At 37.2% G+C, this 25599-nt stretch overlaps 1 protein-coding gene across 1 annotated transcript in view; it reads right to left on the bottom strand.

Moving 5' to 3' along the window:
* COL19A1 (collagen type XIX alpha 1 chain) overlaps positions 1 to 25599 on the bottom strand; it is a 426484-nt gene that overhangs the window by 130104 nt on the left and 270781 nt on the right. Inside the window, exon 18 of the mRNA XM_069070725.1 lies at positions 5011 to 5064. Coding sequence (XP_068926826.1) covers positions 5011 to 5064 — 54 coding nt within the window. The remainder of the gene's footprint in view (positions 1 to 5010; positions 5065 to 25599) is intronic.

Raw genomic sequence — 25599 nt, 5'->3', positions numbered from 1 at the left:
AAATCAAACCTATCTACAGTCATATAAAATGCTCTAAATCACTATTTATTAGAGAAATGCAAAAATTAAAACAATTCAGAGGTACCACCTTACACCAGCCAGAAATGACAAATGCTGAAGGGCATGTAGCAAAATAGGAACATTAATGAACTGTTGGTGGAATTTTGAACTGGTTCATCCATCCTGGAGAATAATTTGGAACTATGCCCAAAGAGTTATAAAACTGTGCATACCCTTTGACATGACTACTAGGTCAGGATCGCAAAGAAATCAAAGAAAAAAGATGTATATGGACAAAAATATAGGAGTTCTTTTTATGGTGGCAAAGCATTGGAAGCTGAGGGGATGTTCATCAATTGGGTAATGGCTGAACAAGTTGTGATATATGAGTGATGGAATACTATTGTGCTATAAGAAATGATGGGAGGGAATTCAAGAAAAACCTGGGAAGACCTACATGAAGCTCTGCAAAGTGAAATGAGCAAAACCAGGAAATCATCATGTACAATAACAGCAATATTGTAAGGATGATTGACTCTGAAAAATGTAGCTACTCTGATCAAAACAATCATTCATGACAATTTTGAAGGATTCATGATGAAAAATGCTATCTACCTCCAGAGAGAGAACTGATAAAGTCTGAGTTAAAATTGAAGCACAATTTTCTCACTTTATTTTTCTTGCTTTTTGTGACATGGCTAATATGTAAATATGTTTTACAGGATTTCACATGTATAATGGATATAATATTTCTTGATTTCTCAGAGGGTGGGGTAGGGACTGAAGGGAAGGAGAGAATTTGGAACTCAAATTTTAAAAAATGTTAAGAATAAATATTACATTAGAAAAAGACAAACAATGACATCTTGTATTTTCTACATCTTTTGGTCAATCATGAAACGGTAAAGATGTTATATTTTTGAATATCATTTGTGAAAGCCTATTTATGTATCATCAATTTTTGTAGAGATGACCCTGATAAAGATTTTATATAGATGAGAAAATAAACATATATGTTAGGAGGTATTGATGTTTCCCATGTCACCTTTTTTTGTATTTATAAGGTCTGAGACATTATTTTAGACCTTTGGTGTGTTACACTCCTTTAGATATCCTGTCCCTCAAAGGCCTCACATTTGTGTTGACTCTAGCACGATCCGATCTTCTTCATGGAAACAATCTAATTGATTATCTTTTTTCATATTTTACTCTTTGGTGATATTTCTACTTTTTCTGTAAGCACCTTGGGGACTGTAATTTCAGGATGCATGTGTGGTGTACTATGCTTCAAAGAGAAAGTATTTTTGGCAGTTTTTACAAAATTTCCCATTCTTCTTATGTTTGTTACATTTTCATCTTTGGATGCCCTTAGGAAGTCCTTTATTAGTTGGGTAGTTCGCCAAACTTTGTTTAGACTGGTTTTACTCTCCACTGTTTCTCTCTGCTTTATAAGACACTAAGATAAGATTTTATAGGTGACTATATATGCTAACCTGGTTTTGCCTTTTTCAGTCTTCTTTTTCTCATAACTAAGGAATTTTTTGGTCTCTTTTAATTAGTTTGTTATAGCAGTTGCTTTATACTGGTCTGACTTCTGGAGGAAATTATTGCAATCAATGTCTAGGTAGTTTCTGTTGTCCATTTCCTATTTTTGATTTTCAATCATTTGCTTAATTCAGTGTTAAAACTTCTTAATTATATACCATATATTTTCCAATTGATGTTATTTTTCTTGCTTATTATAAATTCTGATCTTACTTCTGATGAGTCAGTGATCTAATTTTGCACAGACAGAACTGAGAGATAACTTTCACACCTCTATTAGGTCTTTTCCTGTTCATTAAAATGTAGTCAGTTTCATTCTTTGTAATATTATTTAGTGCCCCCCATATCTAATGCCCACCAATTCTGTCTCTGAAGAAAGGGTTCATGATATAGAGACATAAGACATAATCTAAAATTTTTTATTCTTTCTCATTTCTTTTTCTTGAATCATAATTTCTTATCTATTTCTCCATATCCTCACCTTTTCTTACTTTTTCATGGAAGTCACCAAGTATGAGTGTATGCTGATTTGATTTATAGAGTTTTGACAAGTTCTTCATAAAATTTCTTTACCACTTCATCCTCAGCTATCAATGTTGATGCATAAATCACAATTATTTTCATTGTGGTCTTTTTGCAAACACCTGTCATGAGTACTATTATGGATGATGACCAAATATTCCATGAAATGATAGTTCTTGTAACTTTGGGGTACATGATAAAACTCACTCCATCTGTTCCTTTTGTTTCCTGTCTAAAGAATACTTTACATTTATCTGTAACCTTCTTCTTTCATTTATAGTAAGAATATAAAAATTGATACAGTTCAGCTCCTCCAGTAATATGTCCACTTGTAATGAAAACATTGATGGGCAACAATGCTCTCCTGGTAACATTACATTTTAAATATGAGCTGCCAAGCTCTAATTCCAGGAAGCTTGACTTCAATTTAACTGGCAGCCCTTACAGCACACATTCTTTTGAAATGTCCCTTTAAGGTCTAATCAAATTAATTCTGAACTCAGCTCCATATATAAATCTCTCCCCTCCCCACATGCTTAAGGAAAAACTGAGTCATCAAAGACAAATTCACTATACCAACTCATTTGGGAGTTCTTTAGAGATGAGAACTCAGAAGTTTTTGGAAAGGATGATAAATATTTAAGTAGTAAAGTCACCATTTTGTAAATTTACTAAAAGGGATTGAAATATTCTACCCTTTAGGAACTCTTGGTTTATATTATCACAGTGGTGCCAATTACTGTTTATTAGTTTGAATATCTTACAATACATCCTAGAGATCTGGGTACACTGTAGATAGAAATGTGTTAAGTTTTAATTTTGTAATATGTAATAATCCTTGTTGTTGAGAGTCAACTCAGTTTATTTTAATAAAAAGTTTATTAAGCTTCATAAAAACTTGTATAGAAATAATAGAGATAATCCTGTCAGTCAGTTTGTCACAAATATATCAGCTTTTTTTTCTAGCAAGTTACTGAAAATTCTAAAATTTAAAAAGCAGAGAAGCATTTATTAAGCACTTAATATTTGCTAGGTACTATAATAAGTACTTAAATATCTCATTTTATCTTTACAATAACTCTGTAAGACAGATGTTATTATTACCACTTACAGATGAGGAGACTGAGGAAGATAAAGGTTGTGACTCATCCAGGGTCACACAACTAGTGTGTGTCTGAGATTGTATTTGAACTCAAATCTTCCTAACTTCTGTCCTGGTGCTCTATATACTGTGCCACCTAGCTAAATTTTGTATGAAGCTAGCTAGCTAACTATCATTTCCACCCCTCCCCCCCTCCCCCCCACTAAGAACACCTAGTAAAAGCCTTCTTCCCTATGGCTTCAAATGTTAATTCTTTGAAAACTGAAAACCCCTGTATTGTTTATGTGGCAACTCCCCATCAATGAGATTAACTAGCATGTTTCTTTCTGTAACCAATAACCCTGGGAAGTAGGTATTATTATTATTGTCCTCATTTTACAGTTGAGGAAACTGAGGCAGGTATCAGTTAAGTGACTTGCTTAGGTTCACATAATTAATAAGATTCAAACTCGGGTCTTCTTTTCTCTAGGTCCAGTGCTCTATCTTCTGAGTAATTTTTCACCTTATAAGCAGAGTTGGGATTCCCAAAGGAATATAAAGTAGACATGGAGAATTCATAAAATTTGGAAATATAAACACAGATGAAAGCAATAAAATGAGAAATAATTCCAACTGCATGTCTGCATTTCAGCATAATTAGCCCCAGCTTATTAATGCTAATGAGATAGCACCATGGTAAAACTGAAAGAACTCTGGTTTGGGAGTCATAAGACTTTTGTTTAATTCCTGCCTCTATCACTAATTACTTTTGTGACTTTGGGCAAGTTAGGTAATTTCTCTCAATCTCTTCTGCAAAATGAGAGGATTGGGCTGGCTTGTCATGTCCCTTCTAAATTCATGATCATATACAGCAGGTGTTCTCAACTCACAGAATGAGATCTACTATTAGGGTTGAAGCCTTATACCTCTACACCCTGCTTTCCCTCTATAGTTTGCCATGAGTGCCACTACAGAAAGGATCAAAGCTGGGAGAGGCACTCCCCTTCCTGTTACGCTTGGCAATTATACAGTCAAAATCCTGCTTGCTACTCTTGGGATCACAGGACTTTGGGGAAATAAAAAGTAGTTCTTTGTTATAAAACATTAAAGATTCCTTATCTTAGGGCACAAATATTTATTCTACACTTTTATACTTTGGATAGGTGGTGGTATTATTAGGAGGGTTATCATACAACTTGACCTACAGTGAAGATTTCCCCCATTTCCTTTGAGGCAAGATCCCCTTGTTTTGTTTTCTTAGAAAACACTGGGAGAGGGAGAGGAATGATATGAAAGTGGCAGTGAGTGAATGAACAAATGAATTAATGAATGAATGACAAATCATTTATCAAGTGCTTATGATGTACAAAGTACTCTGCTAAGTGTTGTGGGTACAAATACAAAAGGGAATACAGTCCCTGACCTCAAGGAACCTGTATTCATATATATATATATATATATGTATATATATATGTATACACATATATATATGTATACACATATATACTATTATATAATACATTATTTTAATAATGTTATATATTAATAGAAAAACATCACATATTTCAAAAACATGTTATCTGTACATAGAAGTGCAGACAAGTTTCTAACTGTAGAAAAAAATTGAGAATAAATTTATTTGGAGGCCCCTCTTCAAAAAAAAAATAACTAATGATAATTTTGAATAAAGATTTCTTGTTTTTGTTATTTGAAAACACTTTGCCTGCTTATGTTTGGGTGTTAAGGACGTACCAGTTAGGATACACAAAGACTATACTTGAAGTTAGGACAAAGCTATTTTCAGATTCACTACCATGTACATTCATTATATATACAAAAGTACCACAAAAGAAAATAAATACCTTGTTATAGTATCCTTCAAGAGTGTATTCTCTTCCTTGTTCTCCAGGAGGACCCTATATTAGAAATGAATCTAACATAAGAACATAAACACTTGTCAAAAGAAATATTCATGTAGTTGTATGGCTGAGACCCCTTGAAATATTAATATTTCAGTATGCATTTAAAATTAATGCTGCCTTACAATAAATCCTCTTTTATCTGGCATGGTTATCGAAAGAAGCATGATGATTATTCTGGTTGATGGAGAGTTGCCATGTATATACTACATGGGTTATCAGTTTTCAGAGAATTAGAATTTGAAGCTATGGTCAAGAGAACTTTGACTGGGTGTCCTGAGTGTGTGTGTGGGGGGCATTTTTCTTCTCCATTCACCTTCTTTGATCAATCAACAGTCAATTAATAAGCATTTATTAAATACCAGGCACTCTGATAAGTACTCAGAATATAAAGACAGAAATTAAACAGTTCTTGTCCTCGAAGAGCTTACATCCTATTTGGAATATAAATATGCTCAGTTTTGGAAGGCAAGACCTGGTTTTAAACAGAGAATTTATCTCCTGGGTTTTATATCCCTTCTGTAAAATAAGCTTTAAACTAAGAGCTCAAAACTTCATGTAGTAAGCCTTTTGGGACACCCTAAGTATATGGGCAATAAAATATTGATGTTTTAGCAGCTTACAACTGGCATTGCCTCACTATAGAGTAACCAGGGTCCTTGAGGTCAGGTACTGCTTTGCTTTTGTCTTTGCACCAGAACCTGGCACGGAAACTGTCACATGATTAATAAATGTTTCTTTTCTCCCTTTCCCTTCTTCCCAAGTGGCATCATTTTAATCTTTGTCATTAACTTCTAGGATTTTCAGTAACTTTTACTAGAAAAAAATTGGCATATTTGTGATAAACTTATTGGCAGGATCATCTCTATTGTTCTCATACAACTTAATAAATGCAATCACTTCTATCTTCTCAGTACAGAATCATTGGTGGATTTCTCAAGAGTAAAATTTCTTAGTAGTTTATCTTAGTATCAAAGTTACCGCAATACCTTAGTAGTTAGTTCTGCTCATGGAGTTGTGTATATATGAAGAAATCCATCTGAACAGATACACAGAGATTTTGAGTAAAATGCACAAGTTTCCTATATTGGTCAGGTTAAACACAGGCCTTTTATGAGACAGATTCTTTAACTTCTGGTCCTAGCAGATATTTCTAGGACAAGTTTTATATGAACTTAAAACAGTTAATTGGTGAGAGAATAATAGACATTTAAACCTTAGAGGCAATAGAGTCCAACCCACTCATTTGACAGATGAGGTCTGAGAAGTCCAGTAACTTGATCAAAGTCATAGAGAAAGGAAGTTGTAGAATCAGGATTCAAGCCTAGGTCCTCTGCCTTAAAGTCCAGAGGCTCTACACTGACTCTCATCATGCTTAAAAAGATTTTACGATTACATAGACACATATGCACACACATACATATATGTACACACATACATACACACATATTGTATACAGGCATTGAGGGGATTTATTTTGCTTGAAAATACATATTTGACAAGAAATTTATTTGTTTGTTTTTCCCCAAAGGGTAGGATATGGAAGCCAGAGAATATAGATTTCTGCTCATTTTGCTTTAAAATAGAAAGGTGGGGTGTGCTACAGATGTAGTTTGCATTTTCAGATGATGTCTGTTATTGGTTTTAACTTCCTTGTCTTAATTTGTTACAAGAGACCTTTCACAAATTGAGTTTTTGTTCAGTTGTTTCAGTCGTGTATGACTCTTTGTGATCTTGTTTGGGTTTTCTTGCAATGATTCTGGAATGGTTTGCTATATCCTTCTCCAGATCATTTTATAGATAAGGAAACTGAGGCAAATAGGCTTAAATGGCTTGCCTGGGGCCACACAATTAAAAAGTGTACACTTAATAAGTATAATAAGGAGCTGGATTTGAGCTTGCAGTTTCCTGACTCCAGGTCTGGTACTCTATCCACTGTGCTACCTAGTTGTCCTAAAGTGCTACAAAGTGAGTAAAAGCCATAAATGTTTGTCATGTGAAAACATAACATATCCAGAAGGTTGTATTCATATGCTACTGAGAAATAAAGATGATGGCTTAAAAACAATACCATTGGCTTTCAGAAAGAGACAATGAAAGGGGAAATAATGAAGGCACATGACAGAGAGAATGTACTTAAATGATTGATTGCATTGAGTGGCAGAAGAACATGAGAGGCATGAGATGCTATGCAGGCCTTGCTTTGCACATTACCACACTTCCTATAGCATCTGTTACAAAGCCAGGGAACAGGCACATTCCCAAACACTGCATTCCAAATTATCTGTGTGCCCTATCCCTAATACTTCCCTAATAGAATGTAAGCTCTATGACAGTAGAAACAATTTTACTTTTTAAAAATAGCACAGTGACTGGAATATAGCAGATTCTTAATAAATGTTTGTTGAATTTTTATTGAAACTTTGAGATTGATTAACTCTGCAAGTTTATTATTTCAGTTCTTCTGATAGAGCATGCCACACCAATCTACCTCCCATCACACCAATGTCCCAATCCTAGTCAGAAAAAAATATTACTACATTAGACAGAAGTTACATGTCCTGACTACCTCTCCCTCCAACCCCCATCCCTATACTAATTCACCCTACTCTTCCTGAATCCTAATCTAACCTGGATCAACTATCTCTAGACCATTCCAGTGTGCCCCTTGGAATGTCAACACCATTCCCAACTAACAATCCTCCTTGTGCAAGCTCCACATCTGACTTCTCTTGGTCTTGCTACTGGGCATTACTGAAAAAAAGCTGTAAGACTGTTATGATTTCATTCAAGACACATTTATAAAGCGCAATCTCAAGTGGGACTTCAACTGCTATTCAAACATTCTCTTGCTCTATTCTTACTGACTTCTTGCATTTTTGCCTATAGAAAATGTTCCAAATATTTTCCTTTTTTCCTTAAATCCCTGGTCTCAAAACCCACATTTATGTTGGATGACTTATCCTCACAAATCACTGGGAAGGCTGAGGGTATGTGTGTGTGTGTGTGTGCGCGCGCGCTCGCGTGCAGACGTGCCTATGTGTGTGTGTGTGTGTGTGTGTGTGTGTATATATATATATATATGTAAAATCACATGACCACTTAAACATAGTGCAATGGCTTTAAAAGCTCTAATGCTAAAGAGCAGTGGGTGGTTTTGCAGTTATTGTACTGTCTAGAGGATACATTGAGAGTAATCTAGACACAAAGTAACACATTTCACTCTTTACCAAACATTGATCCAGATGGATTGTACAACTAATATGTTGTACTTCCTTTCAGGCATAACAGACCAATAATCTCTTTGCAAATAGCTTGCCCTGGAATTTAACCATGATTATTTATGAATTTTGCATTTTTGTAATGCTCACACTGGAAAACCAGAGCCAGAAAATGCACCCAGAAGTATTACCAATATTTACATTGCCATAACTTTTATTTCTCCAATTGAGAGTTATCTCCTAATCAAATGATAAATCATACTGCAAACATGGTAAATTCCATTAAAACATCTCTACCCAATGAAGCTAATCCCTTTACCTTTGTGCTTAATCCCATTTTCTTTTATCTCCTTCAGGACCTTGCTTTTAAGACCATTCATTTACCCCATATATCTTTAATTACTCTTTATCTCCATTGTCTCCTCATCTGCCTTAGGTATCTTCCATCCAAATAAAGCTTTTTCATGATCTTTTAAACTCATTTAATTTTTGTTTTTCTTTCCCTTCACTGCTAACCTTCTGGAGCAATTTATCTCTACAAGATGTCACCACTTCCCTAATACCTACTCTCTCATCAACTTTTGTTGTTAGGCTTTTACTACCACCATTCTGAAATTGCCAAGATCTTTAAATGATCTCCTAATATTCAAATCCTATGGCTTTTTTGCAGTCCTAATTTTATTTGATATTTATGTAGTATTTGACACTCTATTGAGTACTCTTCTCTCTTGACCTCAGAGGTCTTAAACTGTTCTGACTTTCTTCTTACTCCTCTATTTCTATTCCGTGTCCTTCATTGAATTTTCATCCTCTTATTGACCCCTTAAAGTAAGTGTTCTGTAAGGACCTGTTTTTGGCACTCTTTTCTATATATACGCCTGCAGACTTAACTGCTACATCTATTTTAAATAACTCCAAAATTTACATCTGTCCCCTTCTCTGAGCTCCAGATTGTCATTTCCTATAGCCTACAGGAATTTTCCTGGATGTCCCACTAGCATTTCAAACTCACAATGTTCCAAAGTAAACTTATCACATGTCCTCCTAATCTCTTTCCTCCCTCTGGCTCTTTAATTTCCACAAAACCAACATTCACCCAGTCTAGTATATTTGAAACTTTAGGATTATCACTAATTCTTCCCTGTCTAGCCTCTCATATTCATTCATTGAACAAATTATGATATTATGAAACCTTTGATATTTATATCCTCCTCTCTATTCTCCCTACTCACATTACTACCCACCTGGATTATTTCAAATGCCTGCTAACACATCATTCCACCTCTACCCACTCCTTGTCCATTCCATTGTTCATACCACAGCCAAGATATTTTTCTTTTTTGCAAGTATCACACTTTTATTGACATTTAATGACTGCAGAGAATATTTTCATAGAACAGAAAAAGACAGATCTAATGTGAAGAAAAAGATAAAAAACAAATGAATAATTCTTACAATCATTTACCCCCTCAGCACCATCTGCAGCAATTTCCTCACAATTCTTCTCCAGGGCAGCCACTGAGCCCAACTGGCTCATATAACACATTTGGAAAGTGGAGCACAGAGAAGATTAAGTGGCTTGCCTATGGTCACACAACTAGCAAGTGTCTGCTGTAGAATTCAAACACAGTCCCTCCTGACTCCAAGTCTAGAATCTATCTACTAAAGTACCTAGAGAGCAGACCTTGATTGAAAGGAAAAGGATTTGAAAGTGAACAGGAAGTCACTGAAAATTTTTAAACATGAGAATGATATTGATAGATATAAACATACTGAAAAATATTACTCACTAACTTCTTTCCCAGAGACTCCCTACTGGTCAGTAGGTAAGAAACTTGTGTTGCTCTCCTTTCCATGTCTTTTTTAGTCCAGTGGACCCCTGCATGCCTTTATCATGCTTGAGTGTATCTCTGTCCAAGGAGGCCAGGCCAGTATCCAGACTGGCAATGCTTGTTGGGAGCTGTACAGCCTGGAATACGGTATGTAGCCTGATGGTCAGATGCCAAGCAACAAGATCACTGGGGGTGGTAATGGATCTTTCACCACCTTCTTCAGTGAATGTGTTGCTGGCAAGCATGTTCCCTGTGCTGTGTTTCTAGGTATGGGACCAATTGCTATTGAACAGAATATGAAGTTCTGTGACAGGAAGGAAGGAAGAGATTGAGTGATGACGGCTGAGAAATTTTGAGGGATGAAAAAGTGAAGTTGTGAGAATCTACACTGGATGAGATGAAGATTATCAGTGAATGAAGTTAGGTCATCTCCATAAATATGGAGGTTTAAGTGTGATTGGGGACTTAAAGAAGAGAAGAAAGAGTCTGAAAAAGTTGGTATAAAGTTTTTTTTTTTTACCAGAGGGATGATTTCTTAAGTAGAGAAAGGTCCTAGTAAAGATCTCCCTCAACCAATATAGATAAGCATTTTCCCTACAATTTAATAATTTAGAGAGATGCCTGGGGGAACTAAGTGCTTAAGAGATTTAAGATAAGCAAAGAGTATAAGAGAAAAACTGCTGAGCAGCTCTGAGTACTTGCCTAAGATTATATATTATAAATTTTTGTGGATGAAACCAGCTCAGATTCATTAATTTTCCCATCAATGTTCAGGATCCATAGAGCAGGAGCAGAGAGATTAGATAGTAGGAGTTACTGAAGGATGAAGATTGGCAGTTTGAGAATGATAGAAGTCAGTGCATAAGGTTTTCTAGAATGGTGGTTTATGAATGAGCAAAGTGGTAGACCAGGAAATCAAGTCTGAGACTCAAAGAGGTTAAGTAACTTGCCTATGGTCATGCAATTAATTAGTGTGGAATTAGAATTCAAGTCTTTTGGACTCCAAGTCTAGCCTTCATCTTATCTACTGTGTCATCTTGGAGAGAACAGAGTTCGCAAAGATGAATGAAAGACAAAAGTTCTGAATAAGAGAGGACTAAAAATAAAGGGGAGAATTGAAAGAAAAAGAAATTAAACTAAGAGAAAAGGAAAGTAAAAAAGAAAACAGCAAGAATATTGAGAGTGAAATAAAGATCCAGAAAGGCACAAAATTAAAGGTGAAAGGAAGAAATATGAACCAAGTAAAATAGGACAGAAAAAGGCAGAAGAGACAGATTAGAACATGATAAAAAGGAAGAAAAAATTACTTCATGGAAAAGAAAAAAAAAGAATTGAGTGAGCAAGTATATAACCCCATTGGGAGGAGGAAATTATGAATCTATTGAATGTGAGAAAACTTGTAATCAGAATTATATGAACACTAAAGTAAAACCCTATGGATGGATTAATATGGTCAATAGACTCATCCCCTCTTTCCTTGGAGAAAAGGAAGATGTGGTTCATGGGGAGGGAGGGAAGGTATCAAGAGAGATTGGGAATATCAACAAAGGAAAGGGGGAGAGAAGGGAGCAAACATTTACTAAGGACCTACTATATGTCAGACTCTGTGTGAAGCACTTTACAAAAATCCCATTTAATAACTACTATGTGTCTGAAGCAACCATTATATTCTGGCATAGTTTAAAAGAGAGTTTAAATTTATTAAAAAAATAATACTAAAAATAAAGGGGAGAATTGAAGGAAAGAGAAATTAAACTAAGAGAAAAGGAAAGTAACAAAGAAAAGAAAACAGCAAAAATACTGAGAGTGAAATAAAGATCCAGAAAAGCACAAAATTAAAGGTGAAAAGAAGAAATATGAACTGAGTAAAATAGCAAAGAAAAAAGGTAAAAGAGACAAAGACAGATTAGAACATGATAAAGAGGATGAAAAAATACTTCATGGAAAAGAAAAAAAAAGAATAGGGGCAGCCAGGTAGCACAGCGAGTAAGAGCACTGCCCCCAGAGTAGGGATGACCTGGGATCGAATCCGGGCTCAGACACTTAGCACCCACCCAGAAACACCTGGCCGTGTAACGTTGAGCAAGGTTACTTAATCCCAATTGCTTTAAAAAAAAAAAAAAGAAAAAAAAGAGTGAGCAGTATGTATTTCCTTTTTTTGGCAAGGCACTCAGGGTTAAGTGACTTGCCCAGTGTCACACTGCTAATAAGTGTCAAGTGTCCAAGACCAGATTTAAAATCAGGTTCTCCATGACCCCAGGGCTGGTTCTCTATCTGCTGTACAACCTAGCTACCCTGTCAGTATGTATTTTCAGTGCTGGTGGTACAAGCATGGTGATGGGAGCTAGTTCCTGTGGAAGAAGGTTTGAGAAGCAGGGATATTTCTAAAATGAAAGAGTGGGTAGGGAATGTTGAAAAGGAAGGATAAACTTATGAATGTGTGTGGAGGGGTCAGAGAGAGAAAGAAAGGAAGAAGGAAGGAATGGAGTAAGAAAGAGAAGAGAGAGAGTGGGGAAAGAAAAGGAGGGAGAAAGGAAGGGAAAGAAGGGAGAAACAGAGAGGGAGGAGAGAAAAAGAGAGAGGGAAAGAGGGAGAAAGACAGAGAGAGAGATAGTGAGAGAGAGAGAGAGAGAGAGAGAGAGAGAGAGAGAGAAATATTAATGGATGTTTTATTTCTATGTATTCATGTGGACCTGGCCAGATTTTGTTGTGTACTGATTTACTAATTTACATTGGGGAGGTCTGGGCTCTCATGTTCTCTCTAACTACCATTCAGCAATAACAATATTAGGAAGCCTCTGTGGGATGTCTAGTAACATATCTGAATGGCAGGTTTCTGAGCTCCCTTTAGTGTCTCCAAAGGATGGGAAAATAATGGCAGGAGATAAGAAGAGAATATACACTAGGAGCTCTAGAACTTGGGGCATGAGTGAATTTAAGTCATTGGCACTTACATGTAAGGTGGTGAGACTGGTTACTTAAGATTGGAAAAACCCTATGACCAGAGTAGATTAGAGTGTCATGTTGGCAGTATGGTAGGGACATTTCCTCAGCTGATAGAATCTATGTAACAGAAATAAGAAGAATTCGAATCTTTAGACTATTAACTACAAAGAAAATGAATGTATAGGATTTCTGACATTAAGCATTAAAGCATCAATATATGTAGCTATTAGAGAAAAAAAAAGTCATACACAATTCATTCATTCCCAAAAGGAAATGGTAAGAAGATAGAGTAATAGAAGTAATTATGCCATATATAGATGTTCTTGAGAATATAAGGAAATGGAAAGAGAAGTAAAGATAATTAAATTGCAGCATTATGCATAGTCTACCAAAAAATCATAAGTTTTAGGGGACTACAAACTTTTAAGGAATAATTTGCTAGTAATGATACTAACCGGCTTGTTAAAAGTGATCTCTCTGGTATCTGTGACACTTATATATGCTAATATTTGTGAAAGATGTTACTTATGAATTTATGTGACAGAAGATCTCTGCAAAGTCATCCTTTGGTACTGTGCTATCAGAAGAAGAGAACATAAAAATGTAGTGATGGATGCATGGGAGCAGTATGGTATAACTCCTGAGAAAATAATAGCTCTCACGAGTAATGGAACTCCGGCTATGATTGGAAAGACAAATGACGCTATTACCTCACTGAAATAAAAACAGAACTAATGTCAGCAAAGTATTCTTTTGGCATCGTACATCTTTCATGCTCTCTTTCTGCTAGGTGGCTTTGTATAAAGTATGCTGGGTCAGTAATGCGAGATAACAATTGAGATAATCCTACTATCTGGGGTTTGCTGTCCAAAGTTTTGGATTATAAGCGTGGTGTTTGAAAGTTCTAATGTTCTCAGAGAGAGTCCATAGAACCCCCCTCCGCAATTGCGTGTGTGAAGTCATTTATGGAGGAACTTTTAGGACACTGTGCTAGGGCACCAGAAACAAGAATAAGATTCTCTGTTGGATACTTTGATGGAACTGTGGGTATGTCTTCTATTTCTGCAGATCACAATATAGCCACGCCTACCTCTATGACATAACTCTCCTCTTGGTCTTCTTATCAACATGCCACAGCCATGGAGCACAAGGTAAAGAACAAACAGATAATACAGAAGTGTGTGAAGGGGATTATTACTGGTTAATTTAACCCGTATTTTGGTCTGAGTCAGAACTAGGGCCCCTTTGTGTGAATGCTCTCCTCCCCGGTTGTTCCTTCAACAAGAACTGGCCTGGGAACCTTATTCACTCGTGAATTCTTTTCTTTTCACAATAGATAGCTATCTAACAAGAGAAAACTCTAGGAATGAATTGCTGTAATTAAAAATTGGGCAATGAGTAACATTGGTGCATAGGACTCAAAATGTCAAGGTCACAGGTGTGACCTCATAGACTTGTTACCTATATGCAGAAAAACTGTTCCCTAGGACACTGACCACAATTCTAATCCTGGTCAGAAGTCTTTAAGATGATCAGAGGGAGGGGTAAGAAAGTATGAGCAGCTCATTGCAACACTTCAAAATATTGTAAAAACAAATAAGAACACAGTTTGTTGAAAGGATTGAACATGTAAATTGCCAGTTGCTAAAAGTTGGATTTTATTTATTGCCAAAAAATAATTCTCTCAATAGATACTTCCAAAGTCTTCTCATAGAATGATAAACTATCTCAAATGCAAATTAATGCCCTCAAATGGGCCTATATTGAGCCTTAGGCTTTGTAACTTAATCTGATCACTAAAGTTTAGGATTACATTCTCTTTCTCACTCAAGCCCTGAGACAGACTGGATACTCTGCACATTCCAAGTTTAATGCAAAAGAGATTTACAGCTAGCAGCTTCCATTACTGGTGGCACTGTAGGTAATAACTTTACACAAGTCATCCCAAAGGACTCCAGTCTTGACTGAAGGAATCTTGCAGATATTGAAAGACAACTTCAGCACAGAGTACTCAAGTGGTCTACCTCCAAGATCTCTTTAGTGGGAGTGGTAATTATTCACTTGATTCCTTTGGAATTGTCAGAAACAGCCCTGGCCTCTGCAGAGATGAGTCACCAGAGCTAGATGAAGAACCCAGATGAGGGTATAGCTTTCTCTGTTTATGTGTCAGATATACAGCATAAACCCCAAAGACCTGCCACTGGCACATGGCCTTTATCCATTTCCCCAAGGGATCATCTCTCAGACTAAGCAGTACTGTTTCTATTTTGTACCATGGTACAAAGCCCATCTGGAGAAGATCCAATATGTCACTTGCTTCTAATTCCAGCAAGAGCTGTCAGACTCATATGCCATCAATCATTTTTCAGGAAGGAGAAGTTACAGGATTGGTGGCAACTGCAAGCTATGAGTGGCTATTTCAGGGACCTAGAGAGGTCACTTTCTCTAGTGGAATAAGCATTGACAACCTCGATTGAGAAGTGATTCAGGCGATTTCTAGTCAGAATGGAGAAGGGGGCTATATTTCAGAAGGCATATCATCCTTGACTAGAAAATTTCTGGGTATTTTTGTTGTTGCAAGGCAGGATAATGGATTTAGAGCTTGGAACCATGTACAACTGAGGGTCAGGGAGGAGACATTACTTGTCCAAAGTCACACAAAGAGTAGTAGCAGTCCTGGGATTTGAACCTAGGTCTTTTAACTCCAAACCCTGCCCATAATATCTCTATAGCAGTAGACCACAATTTCCAAAATATTTAGCACAGTGCCTGGTACATAAGTAGGTGTTTAATAAATGTTTGTTTTCTTCCCCTCTTCCACCCTTGATAGCTTACGAAAATGGTAAGATGTCATGACACTCTTAACTTTGAGATAATACTCAAGAATGTCTACATAATGAAGGTTGACTAGACCTACACTTATTTATCCAGCTGTACGCCACTCCACCAATAATGGGGAGTGAGTCCACTTGCCCAGACAAGGCACCTGGAAGGGTAACAAAACTTGTAATAATATCATCAAGTACCTAGAGTATGTTGGGGCGCCAGACAAACTTGATAGGAGCTGTCTGAGTTATGCTAATAGTGTTCACAAAATATCCAATGTGGTCCTTCTAGAGGTCCCAGAGATGTTCCCTACACATTTCCTATATTTGATACTCAGTAAAGAATTATTGGAGTGTTCTTCGTTAAAACCATATTCAATTCTTGGCTCATACTTGATAGATAATATTTTTTTTTCAGTAACCTACATGGAAGAATTCTGCCTAGCATCTTTACAATGATGAAAACAATGTATTATTTTGCTAGATGACACACTAATTACTCTCACCAATTTAATTTAATAAGGTTTTATCAAACACCTACTATGTGCCAGGTGCTGTGCTCAGCTTTGGGGATTCAAAACAAAAAATGAAACAGCCTCTGCTTTAAAGATACTTATATTCTAATGGAAAGAAATGGGGTCATAGATTCAGATCTAGGAGGGATTATGGAGATCATGTCCAACCCCCTTATTTTGCAGATAATGAAACTAAGGCCATGGAGACAGAATCATCATCATCAGAAATCAGAATGATAAAAATGATACCAATAATAAAGCCTAGGGGACTTGTTAGATCTTGGGTTCACTCTATAACAAGTACCCATGGGAAAAAACTAAAACAAAACAGTAAAGGTCTTCTTATCTAAAAAGCAGGCTGTCTGAGTCTTTGCCTTTCATCCTTTACCAGTTCTTCTTTGGACAGATCATTTGGTATCTCCTGCATTCTGCCCTATGGATTCTGTACCATCTCCATGTCCTTTTTTTGGCCAGTCACGGGTCCTACTTACAATTATTTTCTAGCTCTTCCATTCTATATGAAAAGACTTGACTTGTCTGTTTCCAGCTTTCCCTGCTACTTTTGTTGGTCAACTTTTGCATCGATGTTTTTTTTTTAAATAAAATAAAGGAGAGAGGAGAAGGAAGGGAAAGAGGAATAAATATTTATTAAGCACTTACTATGTACCAGACACTGTGATAAATACTCTAAAAATGATATCTCATTTTGTACAAAAACTATAATCTACATTTACACTCCCCCCAAAATCACGTGGCTAGCCAGTGATGGGGCTGGCACCCAATATTAGGTCTTCTGATTCTATTCCATGGCTGTTTCTTCTTTACTGTTCCACTATGCCTTCCTTCAACCCATTTCCTGAGTTTTATCAAGCCAAATGGATCCTGCATACTTCCTAATTACTGCAGCCCCATCCAGAGATTCACAATAACATTTCCATGTTAAATGCAACATTCCCATGCAACTTTTGAAATACTTGACTCCCATGTAGGAAATTATAATTTTTAACTATCCAAAATATATTTTTAAGTTAATAAATATTTTGTCATGAGAACAGGTGGAAAAGTTTTCACAAGGAGGAACTTGGATAAACTTATAGTTATCAAATTTATCTGACAGCTTCATGAGAACCAGGTGCTAGAAAATAACTTTCCCAGTCTTTATGGCACAATGATACTTCATATTTCTTTTCACTGTGCTTTAGAGTTTAAGGAATATTTTTTGCATATATTTTCCCATTTGATTCATAAAATAGAATTAAATCATAGCACATTGGCCCTGGATAGGACCTCTAGTCCAACTCCCTATTTTATGGGTGAGGAAACTGAAGACCAGATAATAGAAAAGATAGGAGACTCATATCTTCTAACTCAGTTCAGTGAATTATGGTCAGGTAGTTTCCCCCATTCTATTCAAACCCATTTTCAAATAAGAGATAAAATCTCAAAAGACACTCTCTTGGACAAGTGACTGTGAGCCAAGCTTGGTTATAGACCACTAACTTGCCAAAAGCTCAATTAATAGAAGACCACTGTCTTCTGGACCACATAGCTATGGAAGAACAGGCAAACTAGTGAGCCCTACTAAGGGATCCTTCCCACTGGGGACCAGAGATGAAAAGGCAACTCAATCTTTGGTTGTGACTAAAATTCTTGACCCTGACCCTGGGCAGGGAAGTGGTGGTGGCAGAAGTGTGTGTGTGTGTACTTGTGTGTGTATGTGCACACACATGTGTGTGCATGTGCCTGAATGCATCAAGGGAAGAAGGGATTACTCATTAACAGCTGCAGGGGCCTGTGGTCCTGCCAGACAATCAAATAGCAATCCCAGTCTAGGTTTAGTGCTAATCTACTACGCAATCTCAGAGAATTCAGGTAGCCAGATATGTGGAGGTGATAACCAGCAACAGGTGGGACCAATTTAATCAATTGCCAAACACCTACTATATGCCAGGCGTTATGCTAGACCCTGGAGATACAAAGACAGAAATGAACCCTTCCTTGCTCTCAAGCAGCTTTATCCTGGGAAACAACATAACTTTATATAAGCAGATCAGGGATCTGCTGGTAAATGTCCAACAGTTGCTCTCCAGGGAAAAAATGAGTACCAAACTTTTTAGTTTAATATGCATTATTAACGTTTTCCCCATCACTTTTGTAATTATAGAAAATCAACAAAAAAAGATAAACCAAATCCTGATTTGCAGCAGTTCGCACATTTCCAAGGGGAGGCAGCTGTATGGCACAATGGATAGAGCACTGGGGCTGGAGTAAGAAAGACCTGAGTTCAAATCTGGCTTCAGACACTTACTAGCTGTGTGACTCTGGGCAAGTCGTTTAAACTCTATCTCAGTTTCTTCATCTATAAAACTTCCCAGGGTTGTCTTGAGGATCAAATGAGGTAGTTGTACTATGCAAATGTTGCAGCTAGGTGGCACAGTAGATAGAGTGCTGAACATGAAGTCAGGAAGATTCTTTGTGCTGAGTTCAAATGTGACTTTAGAAGCTTACTAGCTGTGTGACCCTAGGCAAGTCACTTAACCCTGTTTGCCTCAGTTCCTTATCTGCAAAATGAGCAGAAGAAAAAAATTATAAACCAATCCAGTATTTTTGCAAGGAAAACCCCAAATGGGGTATAGAGAGCCAGCTACAACTAATAGGAGTGAACAACAAATTCCATCATTATCAATGATTGTTATTATTATTTTAAATGTTCACACATGGATAGCTTCAGCACCCTGAGGAGAAACAGAACATGAATAACTTAAATACAAAGGAGTTTGGTGAGAGAGGGCATTAGCAGCTGGGGAAATCTGTAAAGCCTTCTTATATAAAGTCCTGATTGAACTGAATTTTGAAGTAAGGGATTCTAAGTGAGAAGGAGAAAGTGGAGTCCAGGAATCTGGGATAGCTAGTACAAGGGTAAATATGAGAGAATACCTTGTGAGAGGAAAACCAAGAGGTTAATTTAGCTGAATTGTAGGAAAGGGAATAAAGACATTTGTTGAACAGTAGGTTGGAACCAGGTTATCTAAGGTTTTAAATGTTAAAAAGGTGAATTTCTGTTTTATACTCGAAGTTACAGTGAGTCACTGGTATTTACTGAATAGGAAAATGATACAGTCAGATATACCCCTAAGAAAAACCACATTTGCCCAAAGGTGAAGGATAGGGCATAGTCCTGTTGACTTTACTATTGGTGTAATCATGGTGTTTATGGCTTTTATTGCTATCATATGCTCCAAGTGACCTCTAAGTAGGTCATGATCCCACCAACCTATGGGGCATGTACCCAGGAGTGCTATTTGTGTGGCATCAGCCCTAACAGTACTGAGAAATTGCTTCTTCCACTCAGCCTAGTGAGGTAGGCAGGGTAAGTATCATTAGGAGATGTATATGTGAAGAAATGGAGAGTCAGAGAAGTTTGAATGACTTGTTCCAAGATCAAATGGTCAGTCAGTAGTAGTAAAGATACTTTGGAGTCTAGTACTGTTCTTTTGACTACATCATTTGCCTCCCTGAACGGGAAGTCCATTACTGAACACATGTAGCAACTCCTGGTTATCATGGAGGAAAATAAATCAGAGACCAACTGGCTCCCTTATTATTTTACTGTCCTGAGGCTATACCTGGTACTTTGCTTCTAGAAACCGTGTCCTCAAGAATTTATGCCACTCAGCTTTGGGACTCCTGTCCTAGCTAGGGTAATGCTGAACTGAGTGGTGAGAACTAATATCTGGTTAAATCCAGACCCCATATCAAGCTGCAGTGCTGTATTCTCCCCATCTTACCTCCTTGCTCTGGAAATCCCAATGAGACACATATTTCCCTTGATTCTGGAAAGGTCTTGGTAACTAACAACTATCAAGTCCACTAGCAATCCCTGCAATTTCCCAGACCTAATAACCTTCTCTGAATATTAATTCCCTTTTTGTTTTGTCTTCCTCTATTAAAATATAAGGGCTGCTAGGTGGCATGGCAGATAGAACAATGGGGCTGGCATCAGGAAGATTTGAGTTCAACTCTGAACTCAGACACTTACTAGCTGTGTGACCCTGGCCAAGTCACTTAACCGTTTGCCTCAGTTTCCTCATCTATAAAATGAACTGAAGAAGGAAATGACAAAGCCATTTCAGTATCTTCTCCAAGAAAATCCCAACTGGGATCATGAAAAGTCTGGCACAACTGAAAAACAACAAATTAGAATATAAATTCCTTGAGAACAGAGATTATCTTTCCTATTTACTTCCCCAGCACAGTGTCTAGCACATAGTAAAAAAAAAATTATTTTTAATTTAATCACCTCTTATACTCATTTACTTCTTTTCTATCGTCTCTGTTGCCATCCTAGTTCAGGCCTTCATGAACTCTTTTGTGGACTGTTACAATAGCTTTCTTCTCTGTACTCTGCCTCTAGCCTCTTCTTCCTCCCATCTATTCTACACTGAGAGTCAATTATCAACAAAATACACAAAATACCAAACCCTTCAGTGGTTTCCCACTGCCTCCTGAATAAAGCCTAACTTTGTCAATTGGACATTCAAAGTATTCCACCTTCTGCTCATGAACTACCTCTGTGACATATCACACACTCCTCCCATTCATGTCCCCTCTGTTGTCGAACTGGACTAAGTGCTAATGGAATGCTGGTCTGTAGTAATGAGCAGAGTTTCCAAGACTAAGAAGGGGATGATTCCTCTGTATTTTACCCTGGTTAGTTAATATCAAGACTAGATTGTTCAGTTTTTCTTGCTGCATTTTAGGACACATAAAGTGGAGATGATCCGGTGAATGGTGACCAAAAATGGTTAGAGGTCTTGAATTCATACCAGATAAAGAATTGAAGAAAAAGGGGGTTTAACCTGCAGAAGGAAGAGTCTGGAGGGGAGCTGTTTTCAAATACCAAAAGGTGGACATATAAAATTGGGATCAAATGTGTTCTGTTTGGACAAGAGGACAGAACAAGAAATAATAGCAAATTGCAAGAAGGCAAATTTAGGTTTGATGTAAAGAAAACATTTAATATTTAGAGCTATCCTTAAATGAAGCAAGCTGCTTCAGGAGTCATCAAGTAAGGTCCACAAGCATGTATTAAGCCCTTGCTACGCAGAGGAGTTAGGTGGTTCAGTGAATAGAGTGTAGGTCTGGAATCAGGAAGACTCATTTTCCTGAGTTCAAATCCACCCTCCAATACTTACTGGATGTGTGACCCTGGGAAAGTCACTTAATCCTGTTTGTCTCAGTTTCCTCATCTATAAAAATGAGCTGTAGAAAGAAATGGAAAACCATTCCAGTATCTTTGTCAAGAAAACCTCAAATGGGGTCGTGAAGAGTCAGATATGATTGAACAACAATAAGTGAATCAAAAGCTTGATGACCATTTGTCACATATGTTGGTGAAGGGAATATTCTTCAAATATGGCCACTGAGACCCCTCCAAATCTGACCTTCTGTGATGCCATGATTTACACTCAAAGTCTCCACTTCCTTATCAACCACTAACCCTTATAATCTGACTCCATATCCTACCACTGTACTACAACTACTCACTCTAGGGTTGACAATGATCTCTTAACTGCCCATATTAGATGTTTAATAAACATCTGTCTAATTTAATTGAAAGGAATATGGTGAGATGTAAGGTGTTTGGCACTATACTCAGCATTTAGCACAGTGCCGATCTAAGAAATGTTTTATCTCCTCATTTGTAGAAATCTAAGATTCTTCAATTAGAAAGTCAATAATCATCTTTTGAAAAAGCATATATCTGCTACTAAAATGCAAATATATGTGGGAAGCATATCTCAAGGCTCATCACAATCTAATTTATACTCTAAGTAAGTGGATGATCTCTTTAAGAGGGGGGCTTGGTAGGGAAAGCAAGGAGAGAGAATGAAGGAACTTAATTATCTGGAGGAAAGAGGAGAGGAAATCACCAATGAGGAGAAATGGGAAAGGAAGGAGCAGGGTATCAAAATGAAAAGCTAAAAGTACAAGTGAGAAACTTTTCCTACTTGGGCAGCTAGGTGGTACAGTGTTCATGAAATCCTAAAAAATCTATCCCCAGCCCCAATATTCTAACTTCCTTATGGGCCTCACTGAACAGCAGGCGTGTCCTTATTTAACCATACCACAGGCCCCAGACCTAATATAGCCACTGTTCCTGGTCAGCCACTGCTTCCAGATCAATTCACATATCTGAACATGTGTGTTCTTGTACTCAACAACAATCACATCATTTAGCCCAAGACAGGACCACAATACCTACCTATCCATCTTGACCAGACAAGGACCACACTAGCTAGGCAATTGGAGGGCAGCATGACCAGGATGTTTGACCACCAAACTGTAGAAAGGACCCCTTCTCTATCACCGAATCCCTTGACAAACCCTCCTGCTTTTTTAATATTCATAATTTCTGTTGTATAATCAGTATCATTACACTATAAATTTGCCTGTGTTGTCTTACTAAGTTGCTGGTTCCTTTTGGAATTTAACCCATTTCTGAGATTAAATTTCCTCAATAATAAGTTTATACTTGGATTAGAGGTGATCTGACTTTGAATTCTTTGAGATGGTGCCATCACAACACACCATGAAATTGCAAGTGTGGTAGGCCTAGAATTAGGAAAACCTGAGTTCAGCTGTTACCTCAAATGCTTACTAGTTGTGTGACCTTGGTCAAGTCACTTAATCTTAGTTTCCTCAACTGTAAAATGGGGATAATAATAGCATTGATCACCCAGGGTTGTTGGAAGGATCAAATGAGATAGTATTTGTAAGGGACTTGGCACAATGTTATTATTATTACTTTACTAATTCTTCCTGTTTCCTTTTTTCTTCTGTGACAAGTTAAGCTTTAAGGAAAGAGGCTGCCTTTTTTAGAGGCAGCAGAGGTGAGCAGGACATCTTTGCTTGGATGACACAAGGAACTCCTGCTTATTCCTGTTTATTATTATTGGGAGCAGGAAGGTTGAGTCTTGATTCAAGAAGAACTGAGTGCAATTCCAACCTCAGATGTTGCCTAGCTGTGTGACCCTAGGTAAGTCACTTAACCTCCACCTGTTTCAGTTTCCTTAACTGTAAATGAGATAATATTTATAAAGCCCTTAGCACAATGCCTGACATATTGTAGGCACTCAATAAATGCTTGTTTCCTTCTTTCCTGCTACATAGAAAAAATTTATGATTTGGGAAAAAAAATAAATCAAAGTAACAAAAATTCATCACCTTCTTATATTGAGTACAGCAAGCTATGTAAGGAAAGTACTTCTAGCTCAGGGATTCTTAATGTGGGATCTGTAAACCTGCTTTTAAAAATACACATATTTTGATAACTGTATTTCAATGTAATTGGCTTGTATTTTATTTTATGCATTATTGCAAGAAGGGGGTCCATTGGCTTCACTAGACTGCAAGCAACAACATTAAGAAATTCTCTTCTGGGTTAAGAAAGCAGATGATCAAATAGAAAACATAATAATTAAGGTAATTAACAAAATAATTTTAATCAAAGTTCAATTCAATAACTTAACAGAAACAAATACTTATTCCCTTCCTTTCCTTCAGCACCTACTATGTGCTAGAAACGATGCCATTTCTCATGAAAATTCAAGATGCAAAATGTTAAAGCCTCTGTTTAATTTAGGTTATCAATAAGTTAAAGCACAATCATTAAAGTAAAAGTTCACTCTGTCCCTATGTAGTCATTTTCTCATATTTTAGTTTATGTTGAATAATCAATATTTAGAGGGTCCTGCGGCTAATGCTGGCCATTTGCCTGATGCTGAATACCTCTGTACATGTTATATAACCATGTCCACATCTAAGTGGGGATTTCCGTGAGAAAGAACTAGATTTATCATCTTGTGATCCCAAGCAAGGGGTTAGATAAAGTGAGATTTGTCAGGGAGAGAAATGAGAGTGATCTTTTTATACAGACTAATCACAGAATTGGAACTGGCGTCAGTTACACTTCAGCTCTTGGCTTAAAAACAGTGGGCCTAGGACCAAATCCTGAGTGATCCCACGATTAGTAGGAGGAACGAAAAGACACCAGAGAACTGAAAGAATAATGGTAACTGTAAGAAGAGAACTGGGACAGCAGATTAGGCCCCTGACATCCACGATAGAAAAGGATCAGGAGGTCATTAGCAATGTTGAAGTGAACAGAAGGGTCAAGAAGGGGGAAAACCAAAAAGCGACCAGAGGATATAATTCTGAGTTTAGTTTTGCTGGAGTATCAGGGACTGTGGCAGGGTAGGACAGAGCACAAAGAGCTATTTGAAAAGAATTGGACACCGAGTCTGCACAAATTGCTCTAGGTTAGGGACTTGTTAAGCAGAGGAAAAAAAAACATACTAAAGAAGCTACTTAAGTTGAAGTGAGGAAGGCTAAGAAAAAAGTTACTCGGTAGAAGAATTCTGTTCAGTTCAGCAAGTTCTCTATTAAGAGCTTACGATGGAGCAGCTAGGTGGCAGAATGGATAAAGCATTGGGCCTGGAGTCTGGAAGACCTAAGTTCAAATACAGCTCTAGACACATACTAGCTATGTGACTCTGGGACAAGTCACTCGACCCTGTTGCCTCAGTTTCCTCATCTACAACATGAGCTGTTGAAGGAAATGGCAAATCACTCCAGTATCTTTGTCAAGAAAACCCCAAAATGGGGTCATGAAAAGTCAGACATGATTGAACAACAACAACGAAGTAAGTTGTGAGGATACAAAGACAAAAACAAAAACGGTCCCTGCTCTCAAGGAGTTTAAATTCTATTATAAATATAGAAGAGGCTGAAATACAGTTTGAGAGAAGAAAATGAAAGATAAATATGGAGGAGAAAATGATGAAGGAAATTGGGATGTTAAAAGGCAGAAGAATGGAGAGTAGTGTGTATGTGTAGATGTATTTGAATGGGGGTCAGGGATATCATTCCCAGTAATATCAAACAATATCTTAGCCACCTTCTGAAGTTCAAATATCTAACAGGGTGCCCAGATCTTTCAGGCTTGCAGGAAGTAGTGAAAGTGCCAGTTAGTCAGTCAGCTAGTATGTATTAAGCACTGACTGGGTACTAGGCACCTAAGCACAGGGAACACAAAGAAGGCAAACGACAAGCCCTAAACCAATTCTGGCTTTCAAGGAGCTCAGAGTCTAATGGGGGAGACATGTAAACAGTTTATACACACACACACACA

Source organism: Petaurus breviceps, unplaced genomic scaffold (genome assembly GCF_028583685.1).
Source record: "Petaurus breviceps papuanus isolate PSGF00001 unplaced genomic scaffold, PetGlider_PUasm1.0 90822, whole genome shotgun sequence".
In the NCBI taxonomy this organism is placed as follows: domain Eukaryota; kingdom Metazoa; phylum Chordata; class Mammalia; order Diprotodontia; family Petauridae; genus Petaurus; species Petaurus breviceps.
Note: the sequence above shows the minus strand (reverse complement) of the source record. Positions and strands in the feature narration are given on the sequence as shown.